This window comes from Odontesthes bonariensis, chromosome 14 (assembly GCF_027942865.1).
Source record: "Odontesthes bonariensis isolate fOdoBon6 chromosome 14, fOdoBon6.hap1, whole genome shotgun sequence".
Classification (NCBI taxonomy): Eukaryota; Metazoa; Chordata; class Actinopteri; order Atheriniformes; family Atherinopsidae; genus Odontesthes; species Odontesthes bonariensis.
The window spans coordinates 1504102-1526251 of record NC_134519.1 but is presented as its reverse complement, the minus strand read 5'-3'; the positions used below and the strand labels follow the sequence as shown (position 1 = coordinate 1526251).

The 22150-nt window shown below is 40.5% G+C and overlaps 1 protein-coding gene across 1 annotated transcript; it reads left to right on the top strand.

Moving 5' to 3' along the window:
- The first annotated feature begins 7565 nt into the window (after positions 1–7565).
- LOC142398548 (uncharacterized) lies at positions 7566–17247 on the top strand. Its single transcript, XM_075482589.1, has 2 exons — positions 7566–7830; positions 16095–17247. The coding sequence occupies exons 1-2, from the start codon at positions 7659–7661 to the stop codon at positions 16982–16984; spliced, it is 1062 nt and encodes a 353-aa protein (XP_075338704.1). The 5' UTR covers positions 7566–7658; the 3' UTR covers positions 16985–17247.
- Positions 17248–22150: the final 4903 nt, after the last annotated feature.

Genomic DNA, 22150 nt, shown 5'->3' with positions numbered 1-22150 from the left:
TCGACCTGCGCATGCGCGAGATGTATCATTCAGTGCTTGAAAGCACCGCCTCTGGCGGTCATCCAGGATTCATAGAACCGTAGTTACATACGTAACTTTCGCTGTGTCTGCCAGGGTTAGCTTTGTGATGGTCAGTTCAGTGGATGTAGCTGATGTTTGGGAGCCATATCGATTATCTGGAAAATATTCAGCTGTGAAGCCTTTTGCTCCTCTCCAGAATATAAACTGAGGAGCCTGAAGGTCAGAATGATGTTTGTACCAGTAAAGCCAAACACCACTGTTATCTGACTGATATGTACATGTGAGGGTGACAGATTGTCCTTCTCTTCCACTGACTTCATCTTGTTGAGGAGAGATTGTGTCTCCAGCTATTAGTACTGGAAAAAGTAGAGAAAATGAAGCCATTAGACTAACATTGTCCATGAGGCTGAGAGGAGAAGACAGTGGGAAATGTCACCTGTACAGTGTCAGTGGTGTAAGACTAGCTCACTTTTACTTAATGTATCTAAAACCAAGGAGCTAATTCTTAACTACACTGGTTTTCCTTCACCACTTTTAATGTCTAACCAAAATGTTGAAATTGTCAACTGTTTTAAGTATTTAGTTACATATATTGACTGCAAGCTTAACTTCACAGATTATCTGTTGATGCCATATGTAAAAAGGCCAATCAAAGGTTGTTTTTAATCAGGAAACTGAAAGGCTTTGGAGTAAGCTGCAACATCTTAGAGAGGGCTTATGTAAGCCTAATAGAGAGTGTCCTTACCTATAATATATCTGTTTGGTATGGCCACCTCACCCTACTGAACAAGAACAGGCTGTCCAGAGTGGTGAAAATGGCAGGAAAGATTATAGGACAACCCCAAAAACCACTGGACAATCTAGACAGGACTGCAGTTGACAGGAAAACCATGAACATTTTAGATGATTCTACCCATCCTCTTCACTCTGAATTTGAACTGCTGCCCTCAGGGAGGCGCTACAGATCACTCATTGCAAGGAAAAACATCTACAAACACTCTTTTATACCAAATGCAATTTCCATGGTCAACAAGCAATGGAAAAGATAGAGGTGTATAGGTCAGGAACTGCTGCCTGACTTGTATATGATGTGTATGCTGGGAGGGGTGGTTGGAGGGGGGTGTGGATGCAACTATCTGTATTTGTGTTTTTTTCAGTGAGACCAAAGGCAATTTTCATGCTGACATGACAATAAAGTCTATTCTATTCTATTCTCTGTGGACATTCACAACTAAATCAACTGTAGAACTCTGTCAGTTCAATTTACAAGATGATCCAAACATGATTTTCATTCTATCAGAGCAAAGAAAGAAGAAAAGTAGTGAAATGCATTCTGTATATCTGGTTAATGCAGCAGCTTCAACAAAACTTTAATCCCTGTTCTTAAACTCACCTTTAATGTGAGATAGAAGCAAAAAGAGGTAAAGCAACATGTCTTTGGAGTTCTTAAAGCCAGACAGACAGCAGATGAACGATGGGCCTCATGCAAGAACATTTTTGTATTTTTTTCAATTTCTTACTTTTTTCGTACAAAGGTCTCTTACGAACACGCCACGTCAGATTCAACAAATGCTCTTAACTTCGGAAAAAGTGTGTAAACGACCTGCGTAAATGATGAATGCCACCCGGGCGTATATAAGGGGCACATGCACGAGGATAGTAAATTTGCATACTCCACGCCCAAAATGATACCATATAAGGCTGTGCTTCCTGTCTCCAGTGCCAGGAAGTGTTGAGTCATGAGAATGGCATCAAGGCGCAAAAAGAACAACTATAGGGGCTCTGAGACTGAAGTTCTGCTTTCAGAGATCCAAAAAGGAAAATCTGTCATTTTTAGCAGAGTCAGCAGTGGAATTACGGGACCTGCTAAAGCGAAGAAATGGGAAGTTATTACGAGTGCTGTTAATTTATTGTCACCTGCAGTTCATAATGTCACCGAAATATAAAAAAAAGAAATGGTTTAATATGAAAATAGAATTTTTTTTAAACGTCTCGCCATGGCAGGTGCTCGATGACTGCAACTAAAGCCGTGCAATCAGTTGTTGCCTCATCATGATGGCTCTTTGATGGGGTGGTCCATGAGGGGGGTCTTCTGGCACCACACCTTCTGGTCTGCCTGGGCTGGTTCAGGTTGTAGGAGACCCTCGTTCATGGCAATATTGTGCAGATCTGGCATGCCTTCTCTGGGCTATAGAGCAGTTTGCACCCCCCGCTGTATGGAGACACACCCACCTGGCCTTCAGCTCAGTGCGCTCCACGACTGGGGCACGGGTGCTTTGATGCGTATATGTGTCTCGTGCTCCAATTATGATTGGCAGTCCAGCCACGGGATGAAAGTCCCTCTTAATTTGTACTTGTTGGACAGCGGTGTATGGGAATCTGATGTACCATGGGTGATAAACTGATGAGAGCTTTGATGACCAAGGGGAGCGCACGACTCACAGAGGACTGGGACACCCCCGATCTGTCTCCAATCTCCCTCTGAAAGGTTCCCGTGGCCAAAAATCCAAGGGTGGAGAGGACCTGGACGTGTGGTGGAATTGGGGTTGATTGACGTGTTTCTCTCTGGAGTTGTGGCTCTAGCAAGCTGCATATTTGCAGCAGCACAGTGCTTGGCAGTCTCAATCGCCATGTCAGCCATTCGTCTGTCTACACGGTCTCTTCAAGAGCCTGACGTGCTAAGGCATCCAAAAGTAACAAGTCCCATTGACCTTGTTATATACAGATTAAAATTAACCTTCAATTAACCTTCAATTAGTGCATAATTGAAGTCAAACAGAATAATGTCAGCATCATTATGGGGTATAATATATATATTTATTTATGTTTGCTTCAAAGTAATTAAATATACAATCCATTAGTCAAGCAAACTTGATTTGAATAACAGCGAACTATTTTTGGAAACTCCTACGACAGGTCTGGATCACTCGTAAATTCTGTTCGTACCTGAAAGAAAACGTAAAATTCGAAATGATTGGTGAATGCGCAAATTTTCTTAAATCACTCGTATGGACGATTTAGGAACAAATCTGTGCGTACGAACGGTTCTTGCATGAGGTCCAATGTTCTTCCACTGCAGTAGAATGAGGAAGAAATAATGTCTTGGATGAACTGAAGTTCAGTGGCTGTTGTTACATTGTTGATGTGATTGTTTGACTTCAGCTCAACCAATCAAATTCTTTTCTGCTTCCACAACAGATCTGTCAAAAATAAAAGATTGGTGGAACTGATAGCTGGAGGGGTGGCAGTCCACCTCCTTGTCACGGCCGAGGTGCCCTTGAGCAAGGCACCGTACCCCCATGCTCCCCGGGTGCTGAATGGCTGCCCACCGATCCAGGTTGGCATCTGTCTCTGAGTGTGTGACCCTGTGCATGTGCATGTGTGTGTCAACAGGTGCCAACCTGGATGGGTTAAAAGCGGAGGACAAATTCCGTGTGTATGCATGACAATAAATCTGATCTTAATCTTAATCTTAATCTTACTTCTTCATTTCTCTGTTGTCTTTGTCATCAGTCCAATGACTCAACAATCAGTGCTTTAACAGTGTGTGAGTCCCTCTAGTGGATGTTGTGGAGTATTGTGTTGTCTTTGCTCCAAAGGTTTTTGTACAGAGTTTTGGTGTTTCCTGTCACTGTGGGCCTCACAGCACAGTAGTACACAGCAGAGTCTGTCACTGCAGCAGAGGAGATCACCAGATCCATTTGCTTTTTATCATCACTCACTTTATAAGACAGTCCAGGTACTGGAGCTGATATTTCTGTTCCTGTTCCAAAATGAGAGATCAGGAACTCTGGTGGTTTTCCTGGATATTGTCGATACCAGAAGAAATAATCACTGCCAGCTGCTGTTTGATAGTAAGTGTAGGACAGAGTAACAGTGCTGCCTTCTAAACTGGACTTTTCATCCTTGACTGCAGTGAGTTCTTTACAGCTGACACCTAAAGGAAGAGAGAAGTCAAATAACTGAACAACAAACATAAAATGCTGAAATGAATCTTTGAAAGAATCAAACGAACCTGTTACAATGAGTAGAAACAGCAGAGTGAATACAACTATCTGCAAAGACAGCATGTTGAATAAAGGTAATGTTTGCGGTTTGTGTGTTGAACTGTGTTGAATGTGGAAGTTTGTGTCTCTTCTATAGTTCAGTAACAGCTCAGCTCCTCCCTGAATCTCTCTGTCTCCTCTTTGATCTGTAGTTTCTCTTCTCTCAGTTCCTCTTCCTCCTGCTGCATCACTGTGAGGAAACCAAATGCTATATCTTTGTGACTCAAGGAGGTGATATTTCTCATTTGTTTTAAAACAGGAGTTTATAGGATGGAGCACATTTGCATCACTGCAGAAAGAAAAGAAAACTCAGCATCAATGGAACAATTTCCCCAGAATGTATTCGCGTTTTAAGATGACACTAGATAGACTGGTGATCTGTCCAGGATGTACCCTGCCCCTTGTCCAATGACAGCTGGGATAGGCTCCAGTCCCCCTGACTTGGATTAAGTGGGTATAGAAATTGGATGGTTGAACTTCCAAAATAAGGTCAACAGTGAGAAGAGAGCTCAGTTTGCCTTTCCTCAGGCTCCCACACTCAGATCAGCACGCAGTTGGAGCGCATTTACTGGGAGCTGGAAAAATTTGTCTGATATGTCTCTACTTTGAACCATATCCTTGTAGAGCAAGCATCTCACATAGATTGAATATGCACACGATTCACCAATCAGTACCACGACAGGAAGGTCACCCTTTGAGTGTGCATTAGGGTAGCAACCACCACTATGTCTTTCTCAAGAACATGATTTAGGGGTCCCTTCAATGCAGAAACCCTTAAATCACTGCCACAAGGTCTTGGGGGAGACCGGTGTAGTTTGTACGATGCACTGAAAGATAATATTTAAAAATCCTTCACTAATCAGACTGGAGTGCGGAACAAGGTTATCCAATCAGAGGAGGGGAGATATCAGACAGTCCCAGGGTGATTTTCACATGCACAGCTTTCGAAACCAATTAAAGGCTTTACTGACAGAATTATCAGTATTTAAAAAGCAAACAGAAATCCAAACAGGTGACAAGCATCGGTTTTGGAAAAGATGCGGGAAAAGTATGTCTCAAAGTGATCGTTTTTTGGGACGACACTGAAATTCATACAGGTGAGAATATTCAATTCTGAAGTGTAAACAGGCGAAAATTATTCCAAAAAACATCAAAATGAAAAATAAAAAATTATGGAAACATTTAACATTTAATGGAAACTTAAAGCACTGCTAGAAACCGGTTAAGAAATTATATGCATTTATTCTCTGTTGGCAATTTGATGGTTGTGTGATCTGAAAAGTGGGATTTTATACATTCAGCTGATTTTTTTTTGTCAGAATAGTTTATAACGAGGAGTTTCATCATGTTAAATGTTCTGTAATTAACACCAGAGTAACAAGATAGATAGAAACTTATTACGATCTACTTTGGTTGTTTCCATATGATACAAAACACACATCTAGACTTCATCATCACAAAGAGTTTATTGATGTAGCAAACATGCTGATTATGGTTTATTCTCACTTTTACAAAGAATTTAGACTGTTGTAACAAACAAGAGGAACAGTGTGTGAGTCCCTCTAGTGGATGTTGGGGAGTATTGTGTTGTCTTTGCTCCAAAGGTTTTTGTACAGAGTTTTGGTGTTTCCTGTCACTGTGGGCTGCAGAGCACAGTAGTACACAGCAGAGTCTGTCACTGCAGCAGAGGACATCACCAGATCAAACTCCTTTTTCTCTTTCTCATGTTTTAAAGAAAACTTTTCTTCTTTTTCATCTGATAATCCTCTGATGAGAAGCTGTGGAGATGAACCAGAATTCTGTCTGTACCAGCAAAGATAATATACAGAGCCTGAATAGTTACAGGAGAGTCACATCGTCTCCTTCCAAACCCATCAGTACATCTTTAAATGGTGTCAGTAAATCCTCAGAGGATCCTGAAAACAACAAAGACAGATTTCAGCATGATCTTTTGATTTGAATTCTTTCTCTGTAATCTCAGTTTAGTTTTATAAAAAAAAAAAAGTGAATCCAAACATTAACTAAATGTTTTTCCTGTCTATCCTCCATTTTAAAATCTGGCTCCATCTTCGGTTGACTTACCCGTCTGAAAGGAGACGATCATCATCCAAATGAAAAGCAGAAACATTATTTTCACTTGTACTGAGTGAACAGCAGAGAGAACACAGCAGCTCCTCAGTTACAACATGAAGCCTTTCATATTCAGCTGTGTAGCTCCTCCTCCTGCTGTGTTCTGTTTCCATTCAGGCTGATGGAAGCTTTAGAAATGACAGTGATGCTGCACTCATCTAACCTGACTCACGTCATCTGGCTGCGTTCACCAACTGCACGCGGGGGCGTTCCCTTTCCTCACACAACCATCTGAGGAGCCTGGGAGTCATATGTGTTTCGTCCGATTAGAAAATAATCAGAGCCAATCATTAATCGCTGGGTGGGACTTTGGCGTTATGGCCGCCCATTCATGCTCCAGAGGGCGGGAGTCAGGTAAGCTCTGAGCTACGTCACGGGTTGAGTCATTGGGAGTGGCTGAAGTGGCGTGTCAGTCAAGATGACGGACAGATTCTTCATCCAATCACATGCACGAGTTTTAGAAAAAATAGCGCCATTTGAAATCATGTCGGTTGTGGGCTCGTCCCAGATGGTATGCGAATACCAGAGGGCGGGAGTCAGGTAACCACTCATCAGCACCATCATCATCATCATCATCATCGATGGCAAGTAACTTTACTTAAGCTCTAAGTCAAACAGAAAGATGGAGGCACAACAAGAGACCAGCTGATAACATGAAAAGGGTCAGATTAGCAGGGCCGAGGCTACGTGGGGGCCCAGGCCCAGAGACATGTTTAGACACTTTATTTAAGTTTAACTTGGTCTTCATGAACTGAGCTGTTACTGTCTTTGACAGTGGTCAAAGACATGACCCTGAGACAATGATCCACGAGAAGGTGGTATGTCTCTCAGCTACAGAAAGGGTTAGTTTTCACGAAATATAAATGTAAACATATAACATTTAGAAGCAGGAGTGGCTGGTATGAATGGGTTAGTCACAAAGTGTCAGTGTGGTCCAATTCTCATTTTCTCATCAGCGGTTGCCTTTTCTGAAATCTTAAGAATTTTTCCAACCCTCTTACTTTCATCGTATCGTGCTTTTTTTTCAGGGGAACCCAACAGCAGGTTGTTTTTTTCTTTTACTATTTGACTGGGGCCCACATTCCCCAGATGAGTGTTAGAAGATGGATGGATATCTTTTATTGGCCCTGTAGCTGTTGTTGTTGCTCTTGTTCAGACATGTGTTTTATCAATGAGGAATGTAGAATTATCACTTCTGCTAGAAAATGTATGAAAGTATGATCAAAGCGGAAAAGAAAATGAAATGCCATTCCCTCCCACCGGAACTTCACAGTGTGACACCCGCCGGAAGTAAACAAGGAAACGGCGCCAGTATACGATGAAGAAGAAACGCTTCACAGCGAGACTTCCGCCGGAAGTAAATAAGACGCTATCTGCGGTGCTGTTTTCTGTCCTCGTGTCGGACTCAGCAGGAGGACGGTCGGGTTGTCTGAGTTGAATAGCTGAGTGTGAGCTGCAACAATGTCTTCAGTTCAGCATCTGAGAGAGTTTATCAGCCAGCGACTAACTGCTGCTGCTGAAGAAATATTCTCAGAGTTTGAGAAAACCATCGTCCAGTACGAGGAGGAGATCGACCGTCAGCGCGGACTGCTGGATATCAGCTGGAAACCCCAAATAAAGCTCCACACAGCAGGTGAGGAACACTGTGATGGGCTGAGTGAGTTAAAACCTGAATGTTATTCATAAAAGTCCTAATCAGAGCTCTTCGTTACATTTATTTCAGGCTCACAGAGGAAAGTTACGGTGCAGCTGCAGTATTTTACTGCGGTCAAATGAGCCGCCGTTCGTCTTCGCATAGTCAAGCCAGCCGCACAAACATTTTCTCTGCGCCAGTACCGTGGAGCTTACGGGAAATGCCCCAAGTCCAATGAAAAAGCTAGAACCAAGCAAAATTACTTCCGGTTTTAAAAAGAAGACGATAGAGTCAATAAATCAAGCGTGTGGGCTTGTGGCCCTTTTTTTTTTTTTAACCCCAAAAATAGTGTAATATTCCATTTTTACTGGACTGTAATATAACTTTCGTCCATAAGTATTGAAAATGGTCTGACTCCAAAATCATCCTGACATATTCAGTCATTATCAAATCATATTTACTGTATCATTTTGGGGTAATTAAGCCTCAAAGTTGTCTTTTTTGTTTTGTACCAGAAAAGCTCCCATAATCCATTTTTACTGTACAGTAACTATATTTTTACTGTATACTTTCTGAGTAATCCATAGACAAAGACCATTAAAGTTAACAAAAATAAACCTATTTTGTCTAACTTTGAAGTTAGAACCTGTTTCTTCCATAAGTAGTTCATGAAACCTATACTGACAGACTAAGTGGACTACTACCATGGGTACTATCAAGTACCTTCACTGTATACTTTGTGAGTAATCCAGACAAACTGAACAAGAATGGACCTATTTTGTCTAACTTTGAAGTGGTATAAAAGCTGTTTCTTCCATAAGTAGTTCATGAAACCTATACTGACAGACTAAGTACATCCTGGACTACTACCATGAGTACTATCAAGTACTTTCATTGTATACTTTGTGAGTAATCAATTGACAAAGTGCCTTAGACTTAACAAGAATGGACCTATTTTGTCTAACTTTGAAGTGGTATAAAACCTGTTTCTTCCATAAGTAGTTCATGAAACATATACTAAGTACACCATGGACTACTACAATGGGTACTATCAAGTACTTTTACTGCATACTAGATTTGATTAAAAAAAGAAAGTAAGAGTTGTGTCTCATAAAACAAGTATGATCCTGCATTGATTTTGAGCCAATACAACGCTATTGACGCAATATTGACATGATGATTTATTATAATTCACATTACTTATTATTATTATTATTATTAATAACTTTATTTGTTATAGAGGGACAGTGTACACTAATTGACATTTCACAAAGAAAATGTAAATGCACCCAATTATAGCCAAAAGGCTAGTTTCCATTGGTAGTCCCCTTGCCAGAAGGAGCATGGCAAAGTTACCTATTAATTAAAACAATAAATTACAGCAAAAAAGCAAGCAAAACAAAAATAAAACAATTACAATACATATAAAAAACAGACGTGTAACACATCTGTCTACAACCCACCCAAACCCAACACACACACATCCACAAAAGATACCCCCCCCACACACACACACACACACACTCTCATACACCCTCTAATCTCATACACTAATGCTGACAGACTTGGTTCTCTATCAGCCATTTCTTTAATTTGAATTTGAATGAACTATAAGAACTGGACTCTCTTATGTTTTGTGGGATTGTATAAGTGAAAACTGACTGACCAAAAGTTGATTTCTTGTAAGGCACTACACAATCACCTCTAGCAGCCCCTCTGGTAACACTGGTTACAGATGATCTAAATTGCAGTAGGCTGCAGAGTGGTGGTGGAGCTAAGCTGTGTCGGATTTTATATACAAGACAACAATTTTTAAACATAACAAGATTGTTCCAACTTAGAAGCCTATATTTGTTAAGTATTGGACAGTGATGAAAAGATCTTGGTTTTTTATCTAAAATCTTGACAGCTTGTTTATATAAAGATATTATCTGCTTTAATGTCGTGGAGTTTGCAGTGGCCCATGTTGGTAGACAGTAATTAATATGTGACATTATAAGAGAGAACATGTACATTTTTGCAGCCTCTGTTGACATATCATTTCTAAGATGCCTAAAATTTTTAAGTGTAAAGTTTGTGATCCTACTCACCTTTTTAACATGTTGCTTGAAAGTCAGGTTACTGTCCAAAATAATGCCTAAATATTTATATTCATTTACAATTTGAATTCTCTGCCCTGAAATGAAAACATCAGGCTCTGTATAAGATTTTTTTGTTTTAGCAAAGAACATGGCTACAGTTTTAGAAGTGTTAAGTTGTAAATGACAATTATTCAACCAATTTGAAACATTAATCATAACTTTTGTCAGCTGTACTGCAACCTCAGTGATTTTTACCTTAAAAATGACAGTATCATCTGCATACATAAGGATCTCACTGCCTTGGCACACAGATGGAAGGTCATTTATATAAAGACTGAAAAGAATTGGACCCAAAATTGAGCCTTGGGGTACCCCTGTTACAAGATCTTTAAAGGAGGATCTTGTATGTTGTATTTTAACACATTGAGAGCGGTTAGTAAGATATGATTTAAACCAGTTAGATGTATACTGAGAAAAATTAAACTGAACAAATTTTGACTGAAGAATATTATGATTAACTGTATCAAACGCTTTTCGTAAATCCAGAAATATCGCCCCAACCACGCCCCCTCTGTCTATCAAAGACTTAACTCTTTCAATAAAATAAACAGTTGCCGTTTCTGTTGAGTGGTGTGCCCTAAATCCATGTTGCATTGGATGTAGGAGTTGGCTAGAATTTAGATGAAGAATTAGTTGGTCCGCCGCTAACTTTTCTATGACTTTGGACATAACAGGGAGAATACTTATTGGTCTATAATTTGAAACTAACTGCGGGTCATCATTCTTAAAGATAGGAACAACAACTGCAGGCTTCCAATATTGAGGGAAGCTCCCTCGACCCTGAGTCAGAGAAATATTTACAATATGTGTGATTGGTTTAATCAATGAACCTGCACACTCCCTGATCATAGCAGAGTCCATTTCATAAACATCTTTTGAAGATTTAGGTTTGAGTGAATCAATCACTTTTAATACTTGCGCTTCAGAGACTCTTTCAAAATTAAAAATGGGTCCTGGTATTAGTTCCTTGATATCATATTGCTGGTTTAAGGAAAAACTGTTGGCAATGGTAGCTACCGAATCTACAAAATAATGATTTAATGCTTCAGCTACATCCATTGCCTCATTTGTTAGTGTGTCATTAATTCTCAGTTCGATCTGTTTTCTAGCATTGTTTTGTCCAGATAGTTTCTTTATTTGCTGCCATGTCATTTTAGAGTTTCCCTTATTTACTATTATCTCAAGGAAGTAATTTGCCTTGGCTTTTCTAAGTTCTTTTGTCACCTTATTCCTTATTGATGTAAATTTAAGTCTGTCAGTTGTCAATTTAGACTTCAATGATGCTTTTAGGATCTGATCTCGTTCTTTCATCATTTGAAGTATACTTTCATTTATCCACGGAAGGGAAGCCCTTTTATTTTTATTTCTAGACATTTTTGAAAATTCTTTAATACGTTTATGCAGTTTATCCACAAAATACTGGCTAGTAAAGTCCAGATTATCTGATTTCATTAATTCATCCCATTTTATATTCTGCACATCATTTTTAAAATCTTCCTTTTTATTCTTTGGTATCTTCATATAATCCATGCTCTGTGCAGAAACAGAGCCTTTCTTTCCATTTACTTTTCTAGCCATTAGTATCAGATTATGATCGGAGAGTCCAGTTATAAAGTTATAAGATTTAATTATTCTTTCAGGTTTAATGCTAAAAATTAGATCAATCTGTGTACTCGAGGAATTAGTCATTCTGGTTGCTCCGCTAGTTACTTGTGTTAAATTAAAACTGTCAGTTACTTGTTTCAGTTGTTTTCTTGCAGATTTATCTTCCCAATTCACATTCATATCTCCTATAACAATCACCTCTCTATTGAAGTCACACTGTTGCAACATTTCTCTAAATTGTTCATAGAAACTGACATTTGATGAGGGCGGACGGTAGATTACAATTAGGGTTAATGACATTTCTGAAGAGAGTACAATATTTAAACCCAGACATTCTAGTTCACATGCCATGTCTTTGATTACATTACATCTAATTGTGTCCTTTACGTAACACATAACCCCCCCACCTTTTCCATGTTTACGATCATTCCTAAAAATATTAAAAACAGGCACATTTATAGCCGCATGTGGCGAGTTTACATTTAACCATGTTTCAGACATTGCTAGGAAATCCAAATTTGATTCTTGTAAAAGATGTTGTACTTGTTCACATTTAGAAAGAACACTTCTTATATTTATGTGACCACCTAAGAGTCCTTTGGGTTTGCTACGTGAGTCCCAGATTAATCTAGAGTTGTTCAGTTTTAAACACTTTCCATTTACGATGCTTAATTATGGCTTTATTTATGCGTCGTTTAGACCTAGTTGCCCGTAGGACTTCAGTTACCACATTCCCATGATTAACGATATCCTCCCAGCGTTGAGTTGTTTCAGTCGTCATCCGTCCAAGATCATTCTCCGGACCACCAGTCTCGTCGTTGCACGTCTCTTCAACGATATTGACATCCGAGTCCAGGCTGGCAGCCGCGTCAGCCTTTACTTCCATGTTTCCCCTCCATGAGCACCCAGGCCCCAGTAGCCAATCTTCAGAAGCACGTTCACTCCTGTCTGCTCTTCCGAGCGTGACCTCGGCCACTCTCTTCGCATCTCCCGTGGATGTTAAAACAGCGGAAATATCCGCGTTAGTTGAAATGCAAGCAAACCCGACAGAAGTGCCCCATTCCACCGAGCTTACTTGAGGGATCACAGCGGTGCTCCTGATGTTGTTTTCAGGTAAGCCTATATGGCGTCTGCTTTGCACGTTTACATATTGGTCTCTCATTTCACATGTGGGAGATGGACCGGGGCACTGATGTATATCCCCGGACATCAGAAGGCAGATGGTAATTATAACTGCTTCGAAGCTTTGGCATTTAGATGCGGTTTTGATCGTTTTCATACTGTGACGTTTAAAGGTTATCGCTGCATGCCAACCTGGATATACGAAAGTGGACAGTAGCGTAAAACTGCCATACCCAAAATGTTTATGATTTGTTTTGCCGAGTTTACTCCGTTCCTGGGAGAAACATTGATCAGAATACGGTCCTGAATCAAAAAATTTTGTTTCAGTATCTACAAACTTTGAAAGCAGACAATAAATTAATAGTGCCAGGAGTATTCCTGAGCCACCTGCACCTGAACTACCTGTTGCGGCCATCTTTTGTCATCCCTATGACACTATTACAGACCTCAAATGAATAATAACACTTAACCAAAACAACTGCAGAATACCGAAAAGAGGTTAATTCAAAACAATATATCTTTCTGTTTATTGTAACAAGACACACAGGGTCGATGTTGAACGGTGGAAACAGAGAAAGCAGGGAAGGAAAGGCGTATACGTTTCTAAAATGACCAAGCCCTTTGATTTTGAGCAACCAAAAACACGGTACTGTAACAACAAGATGTTGTAGTGCACCAAAGTGTATCATATTATGTTGTTATATATCTTATTATATAAAAAGAGGATTTAGTGTACCGTTGTGATTATCAGATTCAGAGGAAGAAGATGTCCAAACAGACCAAACCAGATGAGAAGGACACATGCCACTCTATTTAAACTGGACACACAGCCTCAGGTTTTAGTTTAATAACATCTCTAAACACAGTGTATAGAAAGTCAGCTATATAGTAAGACATCTAGAATACAACCCCTTCACTTTTGATAATAATGTTAATGTACATACTGTTAATAATGTACATTTGTTATCAAATACCAGCCTCTGCTCCAGGTTGGTATCTGTCTATGAGTGTATGACCTGTGTTTGTGTATGTAAACTGGTGCCAACCTGGATGGGTTAAAAGCAGAGGACAAATTTCGTGTGTATGCATGACAATAAAATCTGATCTGATCTGATGAGAGATGTATGGATGTCATGTAATTATTCTGTCTTGTTTATCACAGCTCAAGTCTCCACATCAGCCACCCTCCATTTATTTTCCAGTATTCCATGCATGAACCTAACCTGATCCATAACATGTGTACTGTACAGTTGGATACAGAACCAAACATCCAAACAGACATCGACACTTTGCTTGAGGAGGCGGGCCCACCAAATTAGGGTTATTCTTGTTCAGTTTGAGGGACTTTGTCTATGGATTACATGGAAAGTATACAGTGAAAGTACTTGATAGTACTCATGGTAGTAGTCCATGATGTAATTAGTCTTTCAGTATAGGTTTCATGAACTACTTATGGAAAAAACAGGTTTTATACCACTTCAAATTTAGACAAAATAGGTCCATTCTTGTTTAATTTAAGGGACTTTGTCTATGCATTACTCACAAAGTATACAGTGAAAGTACTTGATAGTACCCAAGGTAGTAGTCCATGACGTAATTAGTCTTTCAGTATAGGTTTCATGAACTACTTATGGAAAAAACAGGTTTTATACCACTTCAAATTTAGACAAAATAGGTCCATTCTTGTTCAGTTTAAGGGACTTTGTCTCGGGATGACTCAGAAAGTATACAGCAAAAATATTGTTATTGTACAGTAAATATGGCGTATGGGAGCTTTTTTGGTGCAAAACAAAAAAGACAACTTTGAGTTTTAATTACTCCAAAAGGATACAGTAAAAATGTTTGATAAATGACTGAGCATGCCATGTAGTCAGGGTGGTTTTCAAGCAAAACCATTGTCAAAACTTACGGACGAAAGTTATCTTACAGTCCAGTAAAAATAGAATATTATACCGTTTTCGGTTAAAAAAAAAAAAAAAAAAAGGATGGGGGGGGGGCACACGTGCACACACACACACACGCTTGATTTATTGCTTCTACCCTCTTATTTTGAAAACCGGAAGTCATTTTACGTGGTTCTAAACTAGCACTATCTTTTGTCAGTGGACTTGGAGCATTCGCAGTAAGCTCCATGGTATAGGCGCAGATAAAATGTTTGAGCGGCTGGCTTGACTAAGCGAAGACGAACGGCGGCTCATTTGACCGCAGTGTTATTTTTCTAACAGAAATAACATGAATGCATCTGTGTTTAAAAGCGGTGTGAAACATTTAGAGTTAAACTCACAGTATGTAGAAGACACAGGAGAAACTGACTGAGCTAAAACATGGTTGTTAAACTGAAATATAAGTTGTGAGCTGACTTCTTTGTTTCTTGTTTAAAATTTACTGAGGTTTTTAAAAACTAAAATAATTCATTTAAAATCTGACAGCATCAGTGCCTCATTTCTTCTTTTCAAAGTTAAAATCAGTAATGCACCAACAGCAGTTTTCTTGGTTGGTATTTTAGTATTTGTTTGGTAACTACCAGTAACTTTTGTAACTTAAAGGAGACATAGTGTGAAACTCCCTTCTTCCTGTTCCTGGGAGCAGATATCAGGGCGTCACCAGCAGGTGTAAAACTCCCGAAAAACACAACCCTGGTATTTATTTAGTTCCTCTTTGTTTGAAAGTTCCTCATCTAACCAGCCATTCTGATTTTCATTTCTAAAGTACTCACTTCTTAAGTTGACTCCTCTGTTAAGCTCGCCCACTCACATCCACCCCGTGGGACAGATGAAGCCAGCTTCTGGTGGAAATGTTCTGCTGTCAGCTGTACTGAGGAGCATGCATCTTCCATCCAGCAGCAGCCTCAGAGCATATCAGAGCCCAGTGGATAAACTCTATCTGAGGCTAATGTTCCAGCAGAGTTAGCTAGAGACTGTGTGTACTTGCAGCAACCACTTTTCATCCCACTGTTTTGACAACTTGGTGCAGTTCAACAGTGGACTAAAGAAACTGAGCCAAAAGGAGGGATCAGTTCCAACTCTGAGCCTGAACCATTTGTTTGTTGTCTCTAAAAGCTGACTTTAAACGGGATGAAGCATTAATCAGGCAGCACCTTTTGTGGAACCTCAAGAAGAATAAGTTAGTAATAATTAGTCGGACTCATGTCATCCAGAAAATTATTCAAGCTATTTCTGCTAAAGGTGGTTCTACAAGTTGTCGGACCATTGGGTCGACTTTTATACACACTGTTTCTGCATTTTTGTCTGATTTTTCAGACCTGATAAGGACCAGATGACATATCCTGATATGTAAAACCTCAGAATTGACTGAATTTATTTATTTTTTGTTATTTACCTGACTGTATTGCCTCTCTGCAGTAACATTTGATCTTTTGTCCCTTTGTATTTCCAGAACTCTCACTGCAACATGTCATTGCAGAGGAGAACATTCTTTCTGACCAGCAGCTCTGTAATCAGGAGGGGAACTCTAGTCTGGAACAGAAGGAACCAAAACTTCCACAGTTGAAAGAGGAACAGGAGGAAGCAGAACCTCCTCAGTTTAAAGAAGAACAAGAAGAACTCTGCCCCAGTCATGAGGGAGAGCAGTTTTTAATAAGACAAAAGACTGATTTTCTTATGGTGAATCCTGCTAATGAGGAAAGCGACCACAAGAATTCAGAACCAAACAGTAATCAGCTCCACTCTCACAACTCTGCTTTGTCAGTGTTAAAAGGGCAAATAACTGAATACACAGATGTGATTAAGCCTTACACTTGCAATGCTCTTGGGAAAAAAGTCTCTCACTTATCATTGTTGAAATGTGACAAAATTAGTCACACAGGTGAGAAGTTATATTCTTGCAAAATATGTGAGAAAACATTCAGTCTAAATAGCAGTTTGTTGCGTCACATGAGAACTCATACAGGTGAAAAGCCGTATTCTTGCAAAGTATGTGACAAAAGTTTCAGTCAAAGTGGCATTCTGCTGTCCCACATGACAACTCACACAGGTGAGAAGTTATATTCTTGCAAATTATGTAAGAAAAGATTCAGTCTAAGTAGCAGTGTGTTGCGTCATATGAGAACCCACACAGGTGAAAGGCCGTATCCTTGCAAAATATGTGAGAAAAGATTCAGTCTAAGTACCAGTTTGTTGCGTCATATGAGAACTCACACAGGTGAGAAGTTATATCCTTGCAAAATATGTGGGAAAAGATTCAGTGTAAGTAGCAGTTTGTTGCGTCACATGAGAACCCACACAGGTGAAAGGCCGTTGTTGAGTTGTAAATACATTTTATGTTAGTTATCCCATATATACTCTGTTTTTGTTGTATTGATCAAGAGTTTTAAGCAAAGTTGTGCTTTGCTCATTTGTGTGAAGGTCGTAAATTCCACTTTTAGGAATGCGGCCTGAAACTGGATCCCCCTTTCCTCTCTTTTGAGAGCTGTTGTACACACCCACTTCTGAATAAAATTGAGGCCTGAGGAGCAGCTTTAGAGTGATCAGGAAGAAGCTGTGAAAAGCTGTCTCCTCATCAGCTCTCCTCATGAGTTAAAAATCCTAAACGTCTCTCTCTTCTTTATGAATTTGTAGGTATTTGAACCTGACAGCCGTATTCTTGCAAAGTATGTGAGAGAAGTTTCAGTCGAAAAAGTCATTTACTCTCCCACATGACAACTCACACTGGTGAAAAGCCTTATTCTTGCAAAGTATGTGAGAAAAAATTCAGTCTAAGCTGATGTGGAATCTCACACTGCAGCCCTGGCTGACACACTTCCCTGGATCTGTCCAAATGACACTGGAATATCTGGTGAAGCTCCCAAACCGGACGGTCCGATTGACATCTCCCACTGGAACAGTGTTGGTGCCAAACCCAAATCATCAACCCCAGCCAGGATCTGGTCTCATGTTGTCCGTCGCAGAGGTAAATCCAGCACGAAACCTAAACCTCCAGCACTCACTCCACCACCTGAAGTTCTATTGCATAATAGATACGATCCGTTGACTCAAAATAAAGTGTGTGATGATGAATTTAACCCAAACATGAAGACAGACAAAAGAAATGGCCCCAAACCTCAGCCAAGGGCTAACCAGATCATCAGGAGAAGCCCAAATCCCACAACCAAGGTGAGGACTACAAAAGTGATCGACACCTCCACACAAAAAGGAATAGACACCATTCTAATTGGGGGCTCTATAACACAGCATGTCAGAATGGCAAAGACGGAAAATATAACTTTTTCTGATACATCAGTCAGGGAACTGATAGATATTTTGCCGACCATTCTGTCTACTCATCCAGATGACACGAGGATCATTGTCCACACAGGGTCTTTTGATATTCTGAGAAGGAAGACTGGCTCTGAGATCCTGAAGAAGGATTTTTCTCTGCTGTTGGAGAGACAATAGCCCTTTTCACACTGCCGAATAACCCGCGTTTAATTCGCGAATTTAGCGTTCGCACTGCCGACCCGGGCTGCCGCGTCAACTCTATTCGCCTTTCGACCCACGTCGGACCCTAGTCTTTTTGCCGAGCCGAGTTTGATGTGAACGCAATCGACGCGGCTCGGACATGGGCGTGGCGTGACGTGAGGAGTTTAAAAGACAGAATGGACAGCTGATTCAGAACAACGGCGACAGGTGAGGACAAGTTTTACTCTGTTTTAGCCTACATCAAGTTGGAGACATTTTTTAATATGGCCAACTGGGGAGACAAGGAGGTCCGCGAACTCCTCAGCCTCCGAGCAGAGGACATTATTTTCCGCCAGATTTCGGGGACGGTGAAGGATGGACCTCTGCTGGAAGGGCTGGCGAGAAAGATAGGAGAGCGCGGTTTCCCACGCACCGTAAAGTAACATCTCCATGAACTGCATATACAATTGCATAAACAATATCTCAAGGTGTCCCGCCATCGTTTGTTTGAAAAAATTTGATGCAGACAGGTGTATTTAACCCTACCTCCGACACATGGCTTGTGCCTACGTCATTGTACACGCCCAGCATTTTATGTGTTTCGTGTGACGCTCTGCCTCTAGGCAACGCCCCCTGAACTCGGCTTCAGGCGACACGGGTCACCCTGACACGCCAAGCGTTCACATTGCGCGACGCGGGTCGAAGGTGCAATTTGGACCCGCTAAGGTAGCGGGTCGCAGTGTGAAAGGGGCTTGTGTCACTATGGAGCACACCGGGTCTCCATTTCTGGCCCCATTCCTACTGTGGGTAAAGGAATTTAACTTTTCAGCAGACTTCTTGGCCTGAACACATGGTTGTCAAATGCATGCATTGCCCATAGGATTAAGTTCATTGATAACTTTAATATTTTTTGGAACTGTAAGGAGCGTTTCAGACCTGATGGCGTGCATCCCAATCGAACTGGATGCAGATTACTTGGTGCACATTTACGTCATGCTGTTGGGACGGCAAACCCAAACATGACTGTACAGATTAGCCTGAAGGACACAGCAGCGAGGCAAACAACCCCCAGCCCTCCCCTCACCAGACCCTTTACTCCACATCACCCAAGGCCTCAAAAGGATGTCTCTATCCCAGCCAGGACTCCAGCGACCACCATCAACCGAGAAACGCAGGGCACCCCCTCCTCCTCCTCTTACATCATCTGTCCTGGCAGAGCAGGGCACAAGGGGATGGGCAGGATGTTCAAGGAGCAGCACAACATCCAGAGTTCAAAACAAAGATAGTACTGTTCAAAACAAAGATACCATGCCATGATGCGTTCAGGGTCCCTGCTATAATAGTCCGACTACTGACAGCTGTTCTGAGAACAAGCTGGGACCCAATAGGATTCTTGTTTTAGTCAGTAAAAGAAGGAATTGAAAACAGTCAACTTCCTGGGTGAATCTATCTAATCTGTTATCGGTACCACGTACAACTCAGAATACAACAGAGACCAGTGTAAACTCCACAAAGCTAGCCTTACTTAATGTTAGATCTCTATCCAATAAGTCACTGTTAGTTAATGACTTCATAATTTCAATTTAGATTTTCTTTTTCTGACAGAAACATGGTTAACAGAGAGCACAAGTGCTGCTGTTCTTAATGAAGCAGCCCCCCCAAACTTTAGTTTTATGGATAAATGCCGAAATGGGAGGAAAGGTGGAGGTGAAGCTGCCTTATTTAAAGATACATTCCAGTGTAAAGAGATCTCATTTGGTGATTTCACTTCTTTTGAATATCTGAGTTTTATTTTAAAGGGTGTTCCTAAAATCCTGTTCTTAATCATTTACAGATCTCCAGGATACTGTGCAAGTTTTATTGATGATTTTTCTGAATTATTGTCTGTTATTTCGACTGATTTTAACCATTTTATCTTGACCGGGGATTTTAACATTCACATAGATAATATGACGGATGGTAATGCCAAAGAATTTTCTTCTGTGCTGGACATGTTTGGTTTGTGGCAGCATGTAACAGAACCAACCCACCTTCGAGGTCACATTCTGGACCTGCTCATTTCTAAAGGTGTTGATATTTCTTCTGTTGTGGTTATTGATTTGGCCTTGTCTGACCATTTTTGTATTTTATTTGATTTACATATTACTCAGAATGTTCAAACAACCAGCTTCTCAGTTAAGAAGAGGTACATCAATGAGAAAACAAGTGCTCAGTTTAGGGAGGCCATAGCTCTGTTACCAACAATGAGCGCAGAGTCGGTTGAAGGAATGCTGGATCATTTTAACTTGAAAATTTTTAATGTAATGGAAGCTGTTGCACCGATAAGAATCAAGAGCACCTTGATCAAACAGAAAACCCCATGGAGAAACACCACTACGGTCAAAAACCTGAAAAGAGAATGCAGGAAAGCTGAACGTAAGTGGAGGAAAACAAAGCTTCAGATTCACTATGAGCTGTACAAAGAAAGCCTGCGTAGTTATAACAATGAGCTGTGCAAGGCCAGACAGCTGCATTTATCTGAAATGATTAATAAGAATGTCAACAATTCTCGAACTCTGTTTGCTATGGTTGAAAAACTCACAAATCCTCCTAAACAGTCAAACCCAGACCTCCTCTCCACTGAGAAATGCAACGAATTTGCCAACTTTTTTAGCCAAAAAATCAAAACAATTTGACAAAACATTAACGCAACACAGACAAACAAGAAAACTAATCTGTGTCTAAAACCTAGAAATAACTCTGACGTTATGTCACAATTTAATATTGTTAATTTAAAAATCCTAGAGGAAACAGTTCGGCATCTGAAATCAACAACTTGTACTCTGGACATAATACCATCCGACTTTTTAAAAACAGTTTTTACCTCAGTAGAAAGTGATCTCCTACAAATAGTTAACAACTCACTGGCATCAGGCATTTTTCCCAAGTCACTAAAGACAGCTGCCATTAAGCCACTCCTAACGAAGAGAACTCTAGACGCCTCTATGATGAACAACTACAGACCTGTCTCTAATCTCTCTTTTATATCCAAGATTATTGAGAAAGTTGTATTTAACCAGCTCAACGACTTTCTGAATGAAAGTGGAAGTCTTGATAACTTTCAATCAGGCTTCAGACGTCATCACAGCACTGAAACAGCTCTGGTCAAAGTGTTAAACGACATCAGGTTGAATACTGATTCTGGTAATGTTTCAGTCCTGGTTCTGTTGGACCTCAGCGCTGCGTTTGATACTGTAGATCACAGAATCCTGTTGCACAGGCTGGAAAACTGGGTTGGACTGGAGCGGTCCTTAACTGGTTCAGGTCCTACTTAGAAGGCCGGAGTTATTTTGTTACAATTGGCAGCTATGAATCTGAGCGAGTGGCCATGACTTGTGGAGTCCCCCAGGCGTCAATTCTTGGACCTCTTCTGTTTAACTTGTATATGTTCCCTTTGGGTCAGATATTGCAGAACTTTAACATCAGTCATGCAGACGATACACAACTTTATGTGTCTCTGTCACCGGACGACTGCAGCCCAGCAGACGTACTGTGTCAGTGTCTGGAGGAAGTAAACACCTGGATGAGAGAGAATTTTCTACAATTAAATGAAGACAAAACTGAGATCATTCTGTTTGGGAGCAAAGAGAAGAGGGTCAGCGTTGGTAAATATCTTGAGACTCGGGACCTTACAATCACTGACCAAGTTGGTAACCTCGGAGTGTTGATAGACTCAGATCTGACTTTCAGCAGCCACATCAAAGCTGTCACCAAGGCAGCTTTTTACCATCTCAGAAACATCAACAGAATTAAAGGTTTCCAGGAGAAACTCATCCATGCATTCATCTCCAGTAGACTCCATCACTGTAACGCTCTTTTAACTGGACTTCCCAAAAAGAGCATTAAACATCTGCAGCTCATCCAGAACCCTGCTGCTGGAGTTTTAACCCGGACTAAGAGATCTGAACACATCACAGCAGTTTTAAAATCTTTACTCTGGCTTCCAGTCAGTCACAGAATAGATTTTAAAAGCCTGCTGATGGTTTACGAATCCCAGAACGGTTTAGGCCAAAAATA

Excerpts from the sequence above, each read along its gene's own strand:
- LOC142398548 (XM_075482589.1), top strand. The coding sequence starts at position 7,659 with ATGTCTTCAGTTCAGCATCTGAGAGAGTTTATCAGCCAGCGACTAACT. Across the intron at positions 7,831-16,094 it reads AATAAAGCTCCACACAGCAG|AACTCTCACTGCAACATGTC; the intron begins GTGAGGAACACT and ends TTGTATTTCCAG.